At 46.3% G+C, this 14394-nt stretch overlaps 1 protein-coding gene across 5 annotated transcripts in view; it reads right to left on the bottom strand.

Annotated features, from left to right (window-relative positions):
• The window catches only part of NEK11 (NIMA related kinase 11), a 91745-nt gene that overhangs the window by 73053 nt on the left and 4298 nt on the right, over nucleotides 1-14394 (bottom strand). For all 5 annotated transcript variants that reach the window (XM_081882106.1, XM_081882103.1, XM_081882107.1 and 2 more), the window contains exon 2: nucleotides 7343-7603. In XM_081882106.1, coding sequence (XP_081738232.1) covers nucleotides 7343-7515 — 173 coding nt within the window. In that variant the 5' untranslated portion in view covers nucleotides 7516-7603. The remainder of the gene's footprint in view (nucleotides 1-7342; nucleotides 7604-14394) is intronic.

Here is a 14394-nt window from a genome sequence, read left to right as displayed (position 1 = left end):
ATATATACTTCCTGCTTACCTAGATGGATGATAGAGAGGGGGGTCAGTATGGAAAACAGCCTGCTGCACAAAAATATGTACATAGATATCGGAAGAAAATTTGGATAGTACAATACGTGAGGGAAATTTTTAAGGATAAAACTAATAATTTTAAAGTGGAATACAAGAAAGGGAGGTGGGTGGAAGTCAGGAAAACAGGTTTATGAAGGATAAGAATTTGAAAAGAGGTTCTTTTTTCTTCTTTTTTATTTTTTTCCTTTTTTTCCTTCTTAATCTTTTTACATTTTTTTCTTTTTTGTTGTGTTTTAACTGCTTGTATTTGTTGGTGTTTTGATGTATGTTGTTTGTTTGATATGTATTGTTTTTCTTTTGTATTGTTTTTCTTTTGTAAACTTAATAAAATATTATTCAAAAAATAAATAAATATGTACATCCATTGCTCTGCCTACTTTTGCCTCTGTCCCCACCCTCAACTGGCATGTGACCTCTAGAGATTTGCCCAAAAGGGAATGCAGCCTCTGTTCACCATCCATTTTTTAAATTATCTGATAACTTTATGCTCCCTTGATAACTGATGAGCATTCTCCAACCCCACCCTGTCTCTTTCACTTGACGTAAGAATGAACATCTAATTCACATACATGCAAGGTGGTAAGGTCTGTACAGAGTGGTTTTCTCACCTCACTCGGAGAGGCCTTGATGTGAAGGTGCACTCCACATTTTCTCTGATAATGTAACTGGAGTTCACAAGGAGACACGTTGGCTCTGCCTTTATCAGGTAACAAGGAGGTGGCTAATTCACTTTGTCACCTCAGAAACAAAGTCTATGAATCCTGCAGGGGTCATGTTTATTATCCCTGGGCATGATGGATGTCAGCTATGGTAAATTAAACTCCCGCCCCCCCTTCAAAAAAAAGAGCCTATTCCAGAAAGACAATGACACAGTATAAAGAAATTCATACGTGCTGAAACTAAAGAAATTCCTATCTAAAAGGTTATAGCAAGAGCATATTTGTTCAAACAAATAAACACCCTATGACCTGAAAAGAGCTTTCTCTCCCTCTATTCTTCCGCCTCCTCTCTCACTCTCCGTCTCTTTCTACATTATATATAATTTTATTTTCAGAACTCAATGCCGTTGAAGAAAAGGCAAGCAGCATGATTAGATGAACAAATGCAGCGCAACCAGCAGGGAGCCATTTGTTATTGTATTAATCGATTCAGCTTCAGCGGAATGTTCTCTTTGGAATACCTTCAGAGAAACAAACAGGCCCTGCAAACGCAGGGATTTAACTACACAGCAATCTGCTGATTGTCTCTTAGATATTCATAAGTTACAGAGTTCCTTCCACCTTTAGATTTCATTTCAGTTGTAATAAGAAGGCATAAATAATTGAGAGACATGCCATAAATTATTCAGCTAAGTGCGCCGTTTCCAAGGAATCCTAGCATGAGTCGGGATTAATGGGATAATGCAAGTCAGGGGCAGAAGTGGTGGTGACACCCCACCATTACCACATGCAGGAACGGTGCTGGGTGCTTGGCGCTTCTCAGCATGCGACTTCCACCGAGGGGACATATTAACACCTCTTGCATATTTATGGCGTCCAAGTCCCAACTGCCCGCTGTGTACTTCTGCTGCTTGGTCGTGCATGCCTTTAGAACAGCCTCCTTTTTATGAAACGGATGGGGACTTTTGTTACCCCAAGAAGACTACAACGTCTTCCAGTGGCCACACTTCAATAAGACTTGGGTACTTAAGCATTAGAAGTTTTTTAAAAAGAAAAGGAAATATATATTAATTGGGGAAGTGGCCTTTAAAAGGGAGTTGAAGGAAAGGAAACTCCCAGGAGTTACAGGCAATTGTGATGAGAGACATTTGTATGGAAAGCCAGTGTCTGGTTTAATAAGGTAACAATGGCCTGTCAGCACATTTAACGGAGAGGGTTTTTCTTTGCTTGCTCTACGCAAAGTGGTAACGTACCATAGGGAGAGGAGGGAGTCCCAGCAAGACATCTGAAAAGGCTATACTGGCATTTAATGTGAGTTAAAGGGTAATTAATCATTTATTTTTCCAAACAAGTGGTCTACCCTGGAGAAACAGAATTGGCTATTTCTGATTGCAAACTTCCTTTCCCTCTCCTAGCAGTCCCCTCTATTTTTTCTTTCTTCCCAATACTGTTATGTTGACTTAAAGATAAAGGTAAAGGTTCTCCTGACTGTTGGGTCCAGTCACAAACGACTCTGGGATTGCACGCTCATCTCACTCTATAGGCTGAGGGAGCCGGCATTTGTCCGCAGATAGCTTCCAGGTCATGTGGCCAGCATGACTAAGCCGCTTCTGGCAAACCAGAGCAGCGCACGGAAATGCTGTTTACCTTCCTGCCAGAGCAGTACCTATTTATCTACTTGGACTTTGACGTGCTTTCGAACTGCTAGGTGGGCAGGAGCTGGGACCGAACAACGGAAGCTTACCCCGTCGTGGGGATTTGAACTGCTGACCTTCCAATCGGCAAGCCCTAGGCTCTGTGGTTTAGATCACAGCGCCACCCTTATGTTGACTTAGTTGAGTATGTTTGTGACATGCAATTACAATATGGGGCGCACTGAAAAATAATTAGAAAGGGAGGATGCAAACTAAGGGATCATAACATATTACAAGCAGCACTATTTTTTGTCTTGTATTGGTGCTATATGCCTTGATCCTCTCTAATGAATAAGTACCCAGGAGCTATAAGACTTTAAGAATAAGTTACAAGGTTTTCTCTTGTAAACAGTACACAAACTTCCTGCATTATCTAATTTGTGTGGTGATGATGACTGAGTGACTTCAAAATATTTTGTTCAGTTGCAATGAAACCCTACAAATAAGGGGGAGGTTAGCAAACCTCCCCCCAAACTATGAATGTAGCAAAGACAAAACACATAGTTACACTGCAAACATACAACAGTTTTGCAACAGTTTAACGGTTATGTTTCCACCACAAAAAATGTGGGAATTGTAGTTTGCAGAGGGAGCTGTTTGGTATCCCAAAGAATAACAGTTCAATAGGGAGATTGTGTTTTGTTCTAGGTGTAGCTATGTCCTGACTTCTTACTTACATCCCATCTCCTCCAAGAAGCTCAGGGTGGCATGTATTGATCTCCTCCACATTTTAGCCTCACAACAAGAGCTGCTCCCCTAGGTTCCTGTATTCATGGCTCTCCCTGTATATGGTTTAATGTTTATGGCTGCACCCACCAAGCATTCTGCATGTGGCATAGAATTCAGGTCCTCAGCATCTCTGCTTTAAATGTTTTAAACAACAAAAATGTAAGTTGCTAGATCTTCTAGTTTGAAAACACAGCAGTCTGGGGAAACAAAAGGTTTGAGAGCAGGGCCTTAAGTAGGCAGGTTTTTAAAGCAGCATTGCTCTGCCAGTAGTTCTTAATTTATCCTGCCTGGCTAGGAAAAGCCAAATAAATTATGCAAAACAGCAAAATGCATACCTATTTAAATAATTTTCTGTAACACTACATGTTACCACTCAAAAACAGTTCTAGACATCTTGTTAATTTTATCCGATTTCTTACCACAGAAGCAAAACCCACCAAATTCACAATTCTGCTTCAAAACATTGTTTTATATATCGTTCTTATAGGGAGATAATGTATTGGAGAGTCTAATGGTTTATAGATGTGTATGGAGTGAAGTTGTACAAATTCAGCATTCATAGAGAACAGAACTTTCTGTTGATCTAGGAACTGAGTGACATGTTAGCACAGGGACAACAACATGAGCCAAAATTAAAATGAAATGTAAGAAAAGCATGGGCCTGGAGCCATACACAGTGTTTGCAAAGTGCCAATGTGATTTGCTCCACAAATCTCAAAAATAAAGCGCCAGAGAGGCTAGAAATCAATATTTAACTAACAGGTTTTGAGTGTTAGGTCCTGCATGAACAGCCTATAATGGTTGGGCAGTAAACTTCAGGTCTTCCTAATGAACTTCAGGCAGGGACTCCTGGCCAATGGCTCAGATGGCCCAGAATCATTAAATGGGAAGAAGAAACAATCATGTGAATGTAATGCATGTACTGCATCCCACTGAGCTGCTCATTGCCCCCTTCCCACCCCATATTCATTGGCTGTTTCTGTGGAAGTCCATACAGGTCAGAACACAGGATAGTGCAGTGGTTAGAGTGTCAAACTCGGACCTGAGAGTCCAGGGTTTATATCTCCACTCAGCCATGAAGCTCACTGGGCCAGTCACAGCCTCCGAGCCAGTTGTGGGGATTAAAGATGGAGGGAGCCATGTACACCACCTTGAGCTCCCTGAAGGAAAAGGTGGGATAGAAACACAACAAATAAGTCTTTTAGTGGTTCTGTCTGATTTGACCATCAGCCAGTGAGTAGCACTGTGTGCTGCCCAGTAGCAAAAGTGGATGCTAGCTCAGCAACAGGAGGCAATGTAGCAGAGCAAACACAGAAAGGGAACAAAAAAGCAGGATCGCCAGCAGAGCTGTCAACAAAAAAGAATAGAGACTACATAGCCAAACAGCTATCCAACTTCTTATCCTCCAGTTACCAGTAATTCTCAAACTGGTCTGTGCCAGATATCTATAGTTATCTTGGAAAGAGCATTAAATCTGTGCAGCTCTAATAAATTATCTCTAAAGCATTGGAAAACCATAAACAGACCTCAAGTTTGTTTGGGATTTTGCAAATTCCAGCTTTATTTTGAGATCTGCTGCATGATGCTAAATGTAACCATTCAGGGAAGCTGAATAAACTTCATTATGGCAAGGGGGAAATGTTTGTGGACTCGCCAAGATGTACAGACAGACATAATATCCCATGTATGCCTTTTGTATACATGAGCTTATTCTGCTGGTAAAATGCAAGTTCTCAACAGATTTAACTTTGATGTCTACTCATAAGTAAGCTCCATTGGTTTTAACAGTGCTTACTCCTGGATAAGTGGGTGTAGGACTACAGCCTAAGGTACTTCATAAATTTTAACTAGTTGCTGGTGGGGTGCACATGTTGTAATGACTAAACAATATGAATTCAAATAAAAAAAGTGGGGGGTAATGAGGCACCTACCCTAGAAGCAACCGGGACATGACAAAATAGGTATCGAAAAGTCACAGCTATTGTAGTACAGTGGTACCTCAGGTTACATACACTTCAGGTTACATACCCTTCAGGTTACAGACTCCGCTAACCCAGAAATATTACCTCGTGTTAAGAACTTTGCTTCAGGATGAGAACAGAAATCATGCTCTGGTGTCACGGCGGCAGCAGGAGGCCCCAGTAGCTAAAGTGATGCTTCAGGTTAAGAACAGTTTCTGGTTAAGAACAGACCTCCGGAACGAATTAAGTACTTAACCCGAGGTACCACTGTAACAGTAAATTGTGTTATTTTCAAAACTGAGTAACAAAGCATGTGTTCAAGACATTAGATGAAAAGGCAGTTCTTGGCTTGCTCAGAGATTTAATAAGACCTGTAGAAAAGGCAGCACAACACCCTGGAAACTCATTACTGACCTCTGCCCTTGCATCACAGCAGAGGAAGGCTTTTGCAGCAGAAATACTGCTGGAAACAGAACTGTGCAAAAAAAATTCTGAGCCAGAATAGTTTCGCTCAGTGGTAAGAATTTGACATTTCAGCAGCAGAACGCTTAAAGATCCACAATTCTTGGCTCGTTCCTCAGAACTAATTTTGGTAGAAAAAAGTTCTCCCCTTTTAAAATAGATAATTAAAAATCGGTGCAGAAATATTCAAACGCATGTCACATCCATGCAGAAAATTACTGTGATACCTTCTGCTGTATTTATAAATAAACTTCTCTTTTCCAAAACGTGCAGCTGAGGTTAACTTTCAGTTTTGGTGAAAGCAACTGTAAATCCTGAGGGAGAGGTGAGTGCTTTATAGTGGCATGAGTTATACACTGGCTCCCCCAACTGGTACATCACTAAATTGCAAAGTTCTATATGTGAAAAGGTAACCAAAAGTACTTTGCTCAAGGACATGAAGAATTATTGTCATAGATTAAAGGATTTAAATCTACATGAAAAGAAGAGTAATGGGGGCATACTCAGCTTCACCTTTTCTGAATAATATATTATCTCTGAAATTAATGAATTCATCTGACTCTAATTGTGCAGCATACAGCTGCTACTGCCAGTAAAACGTGCCAAAAGGAAAGAAAAAGCTTTGCTAGGTCAGACCAACAGGACGCTGGATTAAACATACTGCACTAGGAGCATCTTGTCTAGCATCCTGTTTGGCCAATCAGATGTACCTTGGGTCCCACAAGAAGCACATGAGGACAAAACTGGCCATTCTTTCTACATGCTGCTCCTGATACTGACTGTAGGACCAACAATGATAACAATTGATAATTTCTCTTCCATGAATATGCCTAATCCCATTTTTGAGATGTGCCAACCAGAAAGATGCACAGTATTCCAAGTGTGGTCACACCGCACTTTCATATGAACCCATTTTAATACAGTGGTACCTTCAGGTTACAGACGCTTCGGGTTACAGACTCCGCTAACCCAGAAATAGTACCTCAGGTTAAGAACTTTGCTTCAGGATGAGAACAGAAATTGCATGGCGGCGGCATGGCGGCAGCAGGAGGCCCCATTAGCTAAAGTGGTACCTCAGGTTAAGTACGGTTTCAGGTTAAGTATGGACCTCCAGAACGAATTAAGTTCTTAACCCGAGGCACCACTGTATTGACAGCCTTCTTTTCAATCCCCTTTCCTAATGATCCATACATTAAAACTTGTTCTATTTACAGCTGTTGCACACAGGGTCATTTTCACCAAACTATCCACCGTGACCGCTTTTAAAGTCAGTTACCACCAGCTCAGAACCCACTGATTGTACCAAGCTAAAGTCTCAGGAGTTTTCTCCTTTCCCTCACAGGCTGCTGTAGCTGTTGCCTGTCAATTAGAGAACTGCTTTACAGTAGCAGCTAGGAGTTGACTAGCAGATACACAAACCTGAATTTGCAAAATACATATGAATTAGCTTTGGAACAATCAGCTTGGTTCAGTTCTGAAAACTACAAAAAAAAAGAAGTAATGAAAAAGAACTGAGAAAAGTAGGAGAAAGTATGGGAAGAAACTAAAACAAACTGAAGGGCCTATGCTTTAAATCAATTTTAGATCTCCATCCACTTAACATTAGGGAAAACAGGCTGAACACTCCATGCAGACAAACATTAATCCATTGTGTTCCATCATTTATCTTTTAAGACAATACTTACATATATCTGATTTGTTTACATTTTTAAGAGGATTTTAAGAAAAACTACACACAAGTTATTTCACCATATGTAACACTTACAATTGTTCTTCTTCTTCTTTTGCTTTTTTGTCAGAAACCAAGTAGACAGTTCCAAAGCTTCCACGCCCAAGTTTCTGTTGAATAGTGTATCTTCCTGCAATGAAGGTCTTTGAGCAAGTAGAAATGGGCATAAGAGGAGTACCATGCTTAGCAACTTCTTGGAATCTCAACATTGCTCCATACAGCAGTGTTAGGCCAGTATTTATGAGTCTGCAGAATTAAATGGTCCTCTGTCACTGAAGCAATATTCACAAGTGACACCTGCAAGGTGGGGAAAACCTAAGATGTAGATTATAATTCGTTTAAGTACTTTTCTGTCAATGTATGAGGAGAGTTTCTTTAAGCTGGTACTGTATCAATGGTACCTCAGAAATTCATTTCTACATCAGAATATTTCAGAGACTTAGACTAGCTCCTCTCCATTATATTATCTCAGCGGTAGACCTAAGAGGGACAATTCTCTCTTAGGTGCTATGCCTCACAATCTTCGCTGCTGCTACAAAAGCAAAACATATCAATGATGGGTTGGGACATAATGAAATGGCAGTGATGCCAGCTGGGATGCCTATGAGTTCCACAAGCATCATGTCCTGCCTACAGGCTGATATTTCTGCACTGCGGGGGTTGGACTAGATGACCCTTGGGGTCCCTTCCAACTGTACAATTCTAAGATTCTACATTGCCCCAAAAGCAACTCTCTCAGTGGGTACAGAGGATCACAGGTCCCTCCTGAAATCAGAGCAGAGAATTTAATCACATAGTAGATGCAAGCAAGTGTTGTGAGTGTTCCAAAAGAAAATTACAGCAGTGATACAGCTAGCTCACTTTCACCTGCATTAATTGTGATCTAATCCTTTAAACTTGGACCACAAAGGGAAGATGGGAAAAGTGATGATCCCTGTGGTTATTAAACAATGCATGGTAATATTTTTAAAAAAGGAATAACTGCATTTTGCATTTCAAATTTATTCTTGCAGTTTGCTGGATAGTATTTTGCAGCTCTTACTGCATTGCCAATCCACTCTGCTGAAATTATTCCTCAATGTTTGTAGCAAGTATGAAATCCAGTACGCCAAGCGGTCTTGTGTCTAGCCCACTTATGTATAAACTCTTCCACTTAATCTTATTTCCATTTCATTCATCTTCCACTGCTGCATTTCCTTGCCCTTCTTCTACTACTCTCATTTCAGTAATTTTTAAGGTGCTGCAGTAGGTACAGATTATCATTTCCTGCTTGCCAAGCCTCTCTTGTGCTTTTGTGTTTTTTTTTAAACCACCCCTCGCTATGACCCAGTTGCTATCCTACTCACCAATATCTCACTCTATTTTATTTTAGTTCCTTGTCTATTGAGACACACATCAATGACACAAGTGGAAAAACCCAAGTGCTAGTAAATATATTTACGTCTACCAGCTCTTTGTATCTGTCAGGGTTTTAGGGAGAGAGGAGACAGAGAGCGAGGGCGAGGAGGAAGAGGACGACAACGAGCCGAGGTTGTCCCAAAGTCCGTCTAGCGAATCAGAGGATTCCCAGAAGGGAGCCCCCCTGGTCAGGCCAAGGGGCAATAGAGAGGGAATCAGTCAGAGAGAGGGGAACGAAGAGGGAATCCCCAGTGGGAGTGGCAAAGCGGGACCAGCTCCCCCGTCGGAACGGAGTAGAGGGGGGGGAGTTGCCAGTGTGTCAGAAAGAGCAGGACAGGAAGGAGGAAGGGGGAGGAGTTCGGAGCAAGACGTCCTGCCTGAAAGGGAGGAGTGTAGTACCGAGAGCAGCGTAACTGTAGAAAGGAAGGTCAGAGGCAACGTACGCGCGCCAAGTTCAAATATAGAGGCGCGCGGAAATGAGGAGAGCTCTGAGGAGGAGCCTGGTGCCAAAGCACGAAGGAGGGGGGAGCAGGCGGGAGAAGACTCAGCCTCTGGGGAGTCCCGGAAAGAGGGAAGACAGGGGGGCAGGAAGACCCTGCGGAAAAGGAAAGAGAGGAAAAGGTGGAGCAGTACAAGCCTCTTAAATTGGTGCAGGGGAGGGACGGACTCAGAGGGGACTTCTAACATCTAAGGGTAACAGATGCGGAGCCACGGAGTTTGGATGTAATGACGACAATGATCTTCAATAAAACCTTTTGTATATAGCTTGGACTGGACTTTGGTCTCTTGTGAGCTGGGACCCAGGGTGGCTCTGACAGAAAGTCCCCTCCAAAGAACGCAAAATTTTTTTTTTGCAAAGCTCACGAACGGTGACAGCCATGACTGCGGAGGAGCAGTTGACAGCGCTGCGAACTACAGTTTCCGAACTCACTGCTGCAGTCCTTGCGTCTCAGAAGAAGCATGACGAAATGGAGAAGCGCTGCCAGGACCTGCAAACAAGGTGGGAACGTGCAAGCAGGGAAGGGTTCCCAGGGTCCAGATCAGAGGGGATTGGACTTGGACGGAGGGGGGGCAGCCTAGTCACCCACTTCGATGGGAACCTGAAGCACTACCCCAGTTTCAGAGCAGACGTTTTGTATGCATTGCACTTGCTTCGTCATGACTTTAAAGATGAGGAGGAGAAAGTGGGGTTTATTGTTTCTCACTTGCATGGGCCGGCCAGAGACTGGTTGCGCAATTTGTGGCGTGAAGATGGCCCTGCCCGCCGCGATGCAGATGAATTCATTAAAGCGATGGATGCCTGCTTCCAGTCTACTGTAGATGTGGATCTTGCACGCAGGGAAATTTTTGGATTGCGGCAAGGCAAAGCCACTGTGCGTCAGTACCATTCTAGATTTTTTGCTTTACTGACTGCGCTAAGCTGGGAGAAGGATTGTGCACCTGTGAGGGATTTGTTCTGGGAGGGGCTCAGCGGTCCCATTAAGGATGAACTTGCCAGGGGAGACAGACCCCAGACCCTGGAGGAGCTTGTGCAGAGGGCTTTGGCGATTGGGATACGGCACGAGGGACGTCCTTGGCACACTGAGGAAGAACGTCAGGTGCGTCCACCAGCGAGGACGTCTTCTTTCATCCCCAGGGAGTTCAGTCAGTCACATCCTTCGCCACTGGGAAGGCAGGGGGAGGAGCCCATGGAACTTGGTGGTGCTAAGGCTCAAGCAACAGCCAGAGCCCCAGCTTCCGGTGCAGTGAAGGCAAAGCCTCCTAGAGGGACCAGGAAGTGTTACATTTGCGACAGTGCACAGCACATGGCGAAAGAGTGTCCCCAGAGGCTGCAGAAACACACTGCAGCTTTAGCAACTGTTGCAGCAGAAATGATGCAAGCAGAGCAACCTCAGGGAAACGACAGTGCCTGGCTGGAAGCAGAGCTGCTGGGGCTCAGCCAGGCGAATCTGTAGAGCAGTCCCCAGCGCTTTTGCAACGCACAGACCCTTTACCACCCAAGCCAGCGGTGCAGCTCACTGCAACACTTCAGTTGCCGAATGGAACCACCCTGGAAGTCCCCATCACGATTGATTCTGGGAGCAACGCAGATTTTGTGGGGACGCACTTTGTCAAGCAGCATCGCATAGCGCTTCTGCCAGCGACAACACCTCTGAACGTAGTCACGGTGGATGGCAGGAAATTGCTAGGAGGACAAGTTGTGCAACAGACGCCTCCCATGGTGATGAGGATTGGAAATCATCGAGAAGTCATCAGCTTCAATGTCACCCGCCTTTCAGACACGCCTATAGTATTAGGCATGAGTTGGCTGGAGAGACACAGTCCTGCTGTAGCGTGGTACCAACGGCAGATCACCTTTTGCTCATCGTACTGTGCTCAACATTGCATCCAGTCCAGCCAGGAGGAGGGAGCTGAGCAGCAGTTGCAACTTGGCATGGTGCAGGCAGTACCCCGCAAGTACGAGGGGTTCCTGGAGGTTTTCTGCGAGAAGGAAGCTGACCAGTTGCCGCCCCACAGGCCTTATGATTGTGCCATCGACCTGGTGCCAGGGGCGCAGTTGCCGACTGCAAAGCTGTATTCCATGTCTGAGGACGAGATGCAAGAACTCAGGGAGTTCATAGAGCACAATTTGAAGCGCGGATTCATCCGAGAATCGAAAGCGGTGGGGGGCAGTCCTGTTTTCTTTGTAAAGAAGAAAGACACGCCCCAGAAAAGACTCATTGTGGACTATCGATTCATAAACAGTAAGACCAAACCCAAGGCCTTCCCCATGCCCAAGATAGATGATCTCCTGGCAACCGTAAGGAAGGGGAAGATCTTCACCAAATTGGATCTGCGTGGAGCGTATAACCTCATACGCATCCGGGAGGGCGATGAGTGGAAGACGGCCATGTTCACGCCTCTGGGCACGTACGAATACAGAGTTATGCCATTTGGTCTCCAAAATGGATCTCACGTCTTCCAAGCATTTATGCATCACGTGCTAGCGGGACTTCTCTACAAGAAATGCGTGTGTTTCCTCGACGACATCCTGATCTTTTCGGAAACGGAGGAGGCCCATGAGAAGGACGTAAAGGAAGTCCTGCAGAGACTACGGGAGAACAAGCTCTACGCCAAGTTAGAGAAGTGCCAGTTTGATGTGACGGACGTGGATTTCCTAGGCTACAAGCTGTCCGACAAGGGGCTGGCCATGGACAGCGCCAAGGTCCGCGCGGTGTTGGACTGGAAGAGCCCTCGCAATCGGAAGGAAGTCCAAAGATTCATCGGCTTCGCCAACTTCTACCGCAAATTCATCAGAGGTTTTGCAAAGGAGACGGCAGCGATCACGGACACTCTCAGTTCCAAGAAAAAGAGGTTCGTGTGGACGGAACAGGCGGAGCGCTCTTTTCAGAAGCTTAAAAGCCTTTTCGCCTCCGAGGAGCAGCTGCTGCACGTGAATCCAGGCAAGCCCATACGACTAGAGACCGACGCGTCAGACAGAGCGGTTGGAGCCGTACTCCTGCAAGAAGATCCACATGGAAACTGGAGACCCGGTGCCTTTTACTCCAGAAAGCTCAGCAAAGCGGAGCAAAACTACACCATATGGGACAGGGAGCTGTTAGCCATTCACGCAGCTTTCAAAGCGTGGCGACACTTCCTCATAGGAGCCAAGCACACAGTACAGGTCCGCACGGATCACAAGAACCTAGAGTATTGGCGCACGGCGAAGCTCCAAAGCCAGAGGCACATGCGCTGGGCGGAATTCTTCGCGGATTTCGACTTTCGGATAGAGTACGTCCCAGGAGATTCCAACGTTATAGCCGATGCGCTATCCAGGAAACCGCAATATCTCGATGAAGCGGCGCCTGTAGCAGCCAAGCACATTTTCGCACCGCAGGCGTGGTCGTGCGCTGCCGCCACAGTAGATCTGGACGCGGTGCGACGCGCGTTGCAAGTGGATCAGTTCGCACAGTCCAAGATGGAGGAATTGCGCAGAGGTGTGCAGAGTGGCGAAGAGTTCCAACTACGCGACGGGCTGCTAACTCGCAAAGGTGCCCTCTACGTGCCAAGCGACGAGCTTCGCGCAAAGGTTCTGCAGCAGTTGCACGACGCCCCCAGTGCGGGCCACTTCGGTAAGGAGAAGACAATAGAACTGGTGGCAAGAGACTTTTGGTGGCCCCGGATGCGTGGAGAGGTAGCGGATTACGTCGCCAGGTGTGACACTTGTCAGAGGTTCAAGCCAGTACACCAGAAGCCAGCGGGGCTGTTGGAACCGCTGGAAACGCCACAGCAACCGTGGGAGAGGGTAGCTCTGGACTTCGTTACTGACCTGCCCAGCTCCAGGGGGAAGACGGCGGTACTGGTGGTTGTGGACCTGTTCACCAAGATGGCGCACTTCATTCCATGCGCAAAGGTGGCGACGGCGGAACAGACTGCCAAACTCTTCATCGATCACGTGTTCAAGGTGCATGGGCTGCCGCAGTCCATCCTGTCCGACAGGGGGCGCCAGTTTGTTTCCAATTTTTGGCAGAAGCTTTTAGGTATCCTGAACGTCAAGATCAACCTCACGTCGGCGAGACACCCACAAACCAACGGCCAAGCTGAGAGGGTCAACGCGATCATGCAGCAGTACCTGAGATGTTACGCCAACCAGCGACCAGCAGTTTGGGTGGACTACCTGCCGATGGCAGAGTTTGCCTATAACAACACGAAGCACGCGTCCACGGGGGTGACGCCGTTTTTCGCGAACAATGGTCGTCACCCCAGAACCTTCCCGGGGTTCGTGGCACCGGGAGAGGGGGTGCCGCAAGGAGCCGACCAGTTTGCAGCGGAGCTGCAGGAGGTGCACGAAGAGTTGCGGAGACATTTAGAGCTGGCCAAGCAAGCATATAAGGTGCAGGCTGACAAAAACAGGAGAGAGGGAGAGGAGATCCAGGTGGGGGACTGGGTGTGGTTAGCGGCCCAAGCAATGCCAGCCAAGTCGTTGGCCAAGAAGAAGCTGGGGCACAGGCAGTTAGGGCCGTACCAGGTGGAGGCTAAAATCAACCCTGTAGCCTTTCGACTAGCCCTCCCCGAAGGTTCCAGAGTGCACCCGGTCTTTCATAGATCGGTGCTCACTCCCTACAAGGCACCGCACAGGTTTCAGGAGTCTGACACAGTCACGCAACAACACACTAAGTCACAGGAGAGGGAGAGGGCGCCTAGGGCCGAACCACTCAACGAGGTCACAGAGATCCTGGACTCGAGATGGGGGCAAGAGGGAGTAGAATATTTTCTAGTCAGAGAGGGTGCCCCAGTCAGTGCCAATGGTTGGGTGCCGGGCTACGCCTTAGACGAACCTCTTTTAAAAGACGAGTTCCATGCCCTTTTCCCTCATAGACCCATGCCAGCCGAGTACTTTGATGACTGGCTCTTTACGCCCACATGTTCAGGCAGCACTTTCCACGGCTTTTCTTCAGCTGAAGAAAGGTCGCCGGACTCCAACTCGCCCAGGGGATCGTGTTCGGGGGTGGACACAGAACCCTCTTATTGGTGGGACGAGCAACCAGAGGAGGACTGGCGCAGGAAATGGCTGACGGGACCTTGGCAGGCAGCACCGGACCAGGTACCAATGGAGGAGGGAGAAGAGAACACCTTGGGTCAAGAACCCGAATTCGAACACTCGTACAACGAACTGCAAACAGAGGAGATGGAGGTGCAGAATCTGTATC

This window comes from Podarcis erhardii (assembly GCF_964252035.2).
Source record: "Podarcis erhardii genome assembly, chromosome: 12".
NCBI lineage: Eukaryota > Metazoa > Chordata > Lepidosauria > Squamata > Lacertidae > Podarcis > Podarcis erhardii.
This window is presented reverse-complemented; position numbering and strand designations above follow the sequence as displayed.